A 6,179-nucleotide genomic window follows, 5' to 3' on the forward strand; every position below is an offset into this window, starting at 1 on the left:
TTGGCCAGGCTGGTCTTGAACTCCTGACCTCGGGTGATCTGCCTGCCTCAGCCTTCCAAAGTGCCAGGATTACAGGCGTGAGCCACCGCGCCCAGCCACAACATCCGTTTTTAAATCAGGGAAACAAGTCTGTCAGAGGCCACACAGGCAGCGTGGGCAGAGGTGAGCTGGACCCAGGCAGGCTCTGAGCGTTGCTTCATCACGATTTATTGGTTCCCTCCCTGCCCCTCCCACCCATCCCCCCAATTCTGCTGCACCCCCGAGGGGCAGGGTCCTCTGGAGAGAGTGAGGGGGTCCCCATCACCCCAGGACATCAGGCCACATCAGCCGGTGACCCTTCTGATCCAGGGCAGATAAGGTGCCACAGCGGTGGCCACTGGGGGCCTGAAGGTGTCGGTGCAGATCTTGGAGCTGAAGGACAGGACCCCGGCCACCACCTGGCGTTTGCCACACACCAGGGGCCCGCCTGAGTCACCCTGTGGGGGTGCCGAGAAGCCTCAGGTTAGCCTCTGAGTCCACTCAGGAAAGAGGGCGGAGCCCATCATCCCGGGGTCAGGAGACACAGGAGCTGCTCCCAGATACATGCGTCCCGACCCCTCCCTCTGGCCCTGTGAACTCTGCTCCTTCCTCCCATGCCCACCGCCTTTGCTGGAGCACAGGCCAGAGCTGTGCTGCATCCCGATGGTTGCAAAACCTCCCTGAGCCTCAGTTTCTGTGCCTGAGAAATGGGACCCATGACAGTGCCTCTCCGCCCCACCCACAGGGGTTGAGACTCCTCAGAGAACCGGAGAGCCAGGGGCCAGGCTCTCCCCCAGGCCCACCACAGGACTCCCCAGAGAACGGAAGGGCCAGGGCCCGGCCCTCCCCCAGGCCTGCTCCCCCCGCCCCAGCCGGGCGCCGTCACCTTGCAGGGAGCCTGGTCCTTGGAGGCAGCCGCCAGGCAGACCATGTTGGGGAAGAGGTGTCCCCTCCAGAAGCGGCTGTTGTTACACATGCGTGTGTCCAGCACGTGCACGTCCAGCTCCTGCAGCACCTGGGCCAGGCGCCCGCCCTGCTGGGTCAGCCCCCAGCCGGCCACACTGCACCGGGCCCCCACCGCGGGCACCTGCGACTTACTGGGCAAGGCCAGGGGCCGGATGGTCCTGCTGGGCTTCACTTTCCCTTCCAGCTGCGAGTGACAGGAAGGGGCAGGTGAGGGGGGACAGGCCGGCGGCGGGGTCCGTGGGGTGCTGAGTTCGCCCCCTGCCCATCCCCGTGCGCACCTTGAGCAGAGCGAGGTCATTCTCCAGGACAGGGGGCGGTCTGTAGCGAGGGTGCCGCACGACGGACTTGATGTGGAAGGTGAGGCCGGGCCCGCCCAGGGCGTGGAGCCCCAGCACCAACCTCAGCCCGGCCGTCCTGAGGACAGAGGGGATCAGGGTGCCGCTGCCTGGCCCGCCGTGGACGACCCCCCGTGCCTGTCGCCCACGGCCATCACTCACAGCCGCAGCCCCTCGCAGGCCTTGGCTCTCACCAGCCCTTCCCTGTGTCTTTTCAACCCGCCTCCTCCAGGAAGCCCTCCCTGCTCTCATCCCTGCCTCAGACTTCTGCCCGGCCCTGGCCCCAGGCAAGGGCTGTGTGTCTGAAAATGCCAACCCCAAGCCTACAGCTTCACAAAAACCAGCCCTGGGAACTTCCTTCACGTGGGGCCCCAGGCTCAACCGCAGTGATTTGCACAGTTTGGCACATGCCAATCCTCCTAACTGTGCCCAAACTAGACAGCCAAGCTCGCTTTCCACAGGACTGAGGGCTCACTTCTTGCCACCTTGATGGTGGGGCTTCCTGGCATGCAGCAGAGCTGGGAGGCAGTCACAACGCACTCCATCCACACCAGGAAGTGGATGTCCTCACACAGGAGGCTCCAGAGCGCCTCCTGTGAGCACCTGGATCAAGCTACACCTGAAGCTGGACCTTCTCCTAGACTTTGCAGTTACACAAGCTGGCAGATCCCTTTTTGTTATTTTGACCATCTTGACCTGGGCTGTGTATGACTGGCCAGTACTGAGGTAAGGCAACTCCAGGATGGGTCATTTAGTGGCTCCCCAATTTTGTGGAACCCAGGTCAATTCCTGCACCACCCTCAAAGGCCAGCTTTGTCCTCCTGGCATCAGGTGGCAAACACCCCACCTGACCCTCCTTCCCCAGTGCAGAGGTCCCAGACTAAGTTGGATCCATCAGCAGGTGAATGGACAGACACAATCTGCTCCGTCCACACCAGGACTGTGGCTCAGCCATGACAGGACCCAGAGTGAGACACAACCCACTCTGTCTACACCAGGACTGTGACTAAGTCGTGGAAGGACTCAGGCTCTGACACAATCCACTCCAACCACACCAGGACCATGGCTCAGCTGTAACAGGATCCAGGCTCAGACACAACCCGCTCCATCCACACCAGGACAGTGGCTCAGCCGTGGAAGGATCCAGGCTCAGACACAACCCGTTCCGTCCACACCAGGACGATGGCTCAGCCGTGGAAAGATCCAGGCCAGGCTCAGACACAACCCGCTCCATCCACACCAGGACGGTGGCTCAGCTGTGGAAGGATCCAGGCTCAGACACAACCCGTTCCGTCCACACCAGGACGGTGGCTCAGCCGTGGAAAGATCCAGGCCAGGCTCAGACACAACCCGCTCCATCCACACCAGGACCGTGGCTCAGCCATGGAAGGATCCAGGCTCAGACACAACCTGCTCCGTCCACACCAGGACGGTGGCTCAGCCGTGGAAGGATCCAGGCTCGGACACAACCCGCTCCGTCCACACCAGGACGGTGGCTGAGCTGTGGAAGGATCCAGGCTCGGACACAACCCGCTCCGTCCACACCAGGACGGTGGCTCAGCCGTGGAAGGATCCAGGCTCGGACACAACCTGCTCCATCCACACCAGGACCGTGGCTCAGCCGTGGAAGGATCCAGGCTCAGACACAACCTGCTCCGTCCACACCAGGATGGTGGCTCAGCCGTGGAAGGATCCAGGCTCTGCCAGTGCCTCTTGCCAATAGCAGACCTCCAGGAGTCCCACAGCTGCAGGCCACTTAGACCTGCCTAGGCCATCACCGGGAGGGAAGGGGCTCCCACAATTGGCCTAAATCTACCAGAACCCACCCTCTGTGGAGAATGGGGGCCGTGGGATGGATTCCCCGGACCCCTGGGGGGGTGGGGCAGGGTACTCACCCCTGGGGCAGGCAGTGCGCGGCTGTCAGCACCCACTTTGGGTGCACCAGGACCCCCCCGCACAGGTGGGAGCCGTTCCTCTGCAGCGAGGCCATGTATGGGCGTGAGTGGGGGGCCGCCTCCTGGCCCCCGATAATCTGGGCTGCAAAGGAGCTGCCTGCCAGAGTGGGGAAAAAGAGCCAGGTTGGGGCTGCATGTTCCCACCCCTGCTGAGACTGTCCTTGCCCAGCGCAGAGGCCTAGGACCCTGAACAGATGCGCCATCCTAATGACAACCCCAGCGTTCCCTGAAACTTCTAGGCTGACATGTGGGGGCGGCCCTTGGTCCCTCCCATCCCCCCCCCCGCCCTCCCAACCCCCTCTCCAGGACCTTCCCAGGCCCCACTGGGCCCCACAGCCTAGGGGAGTCCATAGCCAGAGGAGTCCTTCAAAATGTGCAACAGGCCAGGTGCAGGTGGCTCATGCCTGTGATCCCAGCACTTTGGGGAGCTAAGGAGGGAGGGTCACTCAAGGCCAGGAGTTCAAGACCAGCCTGGGTAACACAGCAAGACCCGGTCTCTACAAAACCTTTATCTATTTTTTTTTTTTGAGACGGAGTTTCGCTCTTGTTACCCAGGCTGGAGTGCAATGGCGCGATCTCGGCTCACCGCAACCTCCGCCTCCTGGGTTCAGGCAATTCTCCTGCCTCAGCCTCCTAAGTAGCTGGGACTACAGGCACGCACCACCATGCCCAGCTGATTTTTTGTATTTTTAGTAGAGACGGGGTTTCACCATGTTGACCAGGATGGTCTCGATCTCTTGACCTCGTGATCCACCCGCCTCGGCCTCCCAAAGTGCTGGGATTACAGGCTTGAGCCACTGCGCCCATCCTCTATTTATTTTTTTGAGACGGAGTCTTGCTGTGGTTGCCCGGGCTGCAGTGCAGTGGTGCGATCTCAGCTCACCACAACCTCCGCCTCCCGGGTTCAAGTGATTCTCTTGACTCAGCCTCCCGAGTAGCTGGGATTACAAACGCATGTCACCATACCTGGCTAATTTTTTATATTTTTAGTAGAGATGGGGTTTCACTATGTTGGCCAGGCTGGTCTGAAACTCCTGACCTCAGGCAATCCACCCACCTCAGCCTCCCAAAGTGCTTGGGATTACAGGCGTGAGCCACTGTGCCCGGCTTCTCCACAAAAGCTTTTTTTTTTTTTTCTTTGAGTCAGAGTTTCGCTCTGTCGCCCAGGCTGGAGCGCAGTGGTGCAATCTCGGCTCACTGCAACCTCCGCCTCCCGGGTTCAAGCGATTCTCCTGCCTCAGCCTCCTGGGTATCTGGGGTTACAGGCGTGCGCCACCATGCCTGGCTAATTTTTGTATTTTTAGTAGAGACGGGGTTTCACCATGTTGGCCAGGACGGTCTAGGTCTTCTGACCTCGTGATCCACCCACCTCGGCCTCCCAAAGTGCTGTGATTACAGGCGTGAGCCACTGCACCCGGCCTACAAAAACTTTTTTTCTTTTTTTTGAGATAGAGTCTTGCTCTGTTGCCCTGGCTGGAGTGCCATGCAGTGATCTCAGCTCACCACAACCTCCGCGTCCCAGGTTCAAGCGATTCTCCTGCCTCAGCCTCCCTGTGATTACAGGCTCATGCCACAAAGCCCAGCTAATTTTTGTATTTTTAGTAAAGACAGGGTTTCACTTTGTTGGTCAGGCTGGTCTCGAACTCCTGACCTTGTGGTTCGCCTGTCTCGGCCTCCCAAAGTGCTGGGATTACAGGTGTGAGCCACCGTGCCTGGCCAAAAAAAACTTTCTAAAAACTTAACCGGGCGTGGTTGTGGGTGCCTGTGGTCCCAGCTACTCGGGAGGCTGAGGCAGGAGAATCGCTGGAGCCCAGGGGCAGAGGCGGGGATGAGCCAAGATGGCGGTGCCATTGCATTCCGTCTCATAATAAATAAGCAAAAACCAGATTCCCACCAGCAGAGAAACGGGCTCCTCAAACACTGTGGGTAGGAACGTGAGGCAGGGCAGTCACCCAGGAAGTTCCTCAAATGCGAAGTCAGAGCCACCTCGTGACTCAGCAGCCGACTCCCGGATACACACCCAGGAGGAATGAAAATGCAGAAACTGCACACAGACGCTCACAGCAGCGTGAGTCCTAGCCATCAGGAGAGGGTGGGAACAGCCAAAGCGTCCATCCAGGGCGGGGTGGGTCAGCACCACACGGCCGTCCACACCACGGAAGACAACTCGCCCGTGGAAAGGAGCGTGGCTGGGCGCGGTGGCTCACACCTGTAATCCCAAGCACTTTGGGAGGCCGAGGCGGGTGGATCACCTGAGGTCAGGAGTTCGAGACCAGCCTGATCAACACTGAGAAACCCCATCTGTCCTAAAAATACAAAAATTAGCCGGGCATGGTGGCGCACACCTGTAATCCCAGCTACTCAGGAGGCTGAGGCAGGAGAATTGCTTGAACCCGGGAGGCGGAGGCTGCCGTGAGCCGAGATCACAGCATTGCGCTCCAGCCTGGGTGACAACGGAGGAAAAAAAAAAAAGAAAAAGAAAAGGAGCATGACTCTGACCCCGCTGCAACCCCGCCTCCTGGGTTCAAGCGATTCTCCTGCCCCAACTTCCTGAGCAGCTGGGGTTACAGGTGCCCGCCATTAGAGCCAGCTAATTGTATTTTTATAGAGACAGCGTTTTGCTATGTTGGCCAGGCTGGTCTCGAACTCCTGACTCCACATGATCCACCCACCTTGGTCTTCCAATGTGCTGGGATTACAGGCGTGAGCCACCGCGCCCGGCCAAGGTTCGTTTTTTTTTTTTTTGAGACAGGATCTTGGTCCCTTGCCCAGGCTGGAGTGCAGAGGTGTGATCACACCTCAACGCAGCCTTGGACTCCTGGTGTCAAGAAATCCTCCCACCTCAGCGTCCGCAAGTTCTGGCAATGCAGGTGTGAACCACTGGGCTTGGCCACAACTGTATTTC

The 6,179-nt window shown here is 59.5% G+C and overlaps 1 protein-coding gene across 1 annotated transcript in view; it reads right to left on the reverse strand.

The window, feature by feature from the left end:
• Window positions 1–194: 194 nt before the first annotated feature.
• Window positions 195–6,179, reverse strand: part of GZMM (granzyme M) — an 8,773-nt gene continuing 2,788 nt past the window's right edge. The window contains exons 2-5 of the mRNA XM_017520139.2: window positions 3,215–3,371; window positions 1,263–1,398; window positions 905–1,168; window positions 195–476 (exon numbers count right to left, since the gene is read on the reverse strand). Coding sequence (XP_017375628.1) covers window positions 324–476; window positions 905–1,168; window positions 1,263–1,398; window positions 3,215–3,371 — 710 coding nt within the window. The 3' untranslated portion in view covers window positions 195–323. The remainder of the gene's footprint in view (window positions 477–904; window positions 1,169–1,262; window positions 1,399–3,214; window positions 3,372–6,179) is intronic.

The sequence above is a fragment of the Cebus imitator genome, unplaced genomic scaffold, assembly GCF_001604975.1.
Source record: "Cebus imitator isolate Cc_AM_T3 unplaced genomic scaffold, Cebus_imitator-1.0 Scaffold805, whole genome shotgun sequence".
NCBI classification, from domain to species: Eukaryota; Metazoa; Chordata; class Mammalia; order Primates; family Cebidae; genus Cebus; species Cebus imitator.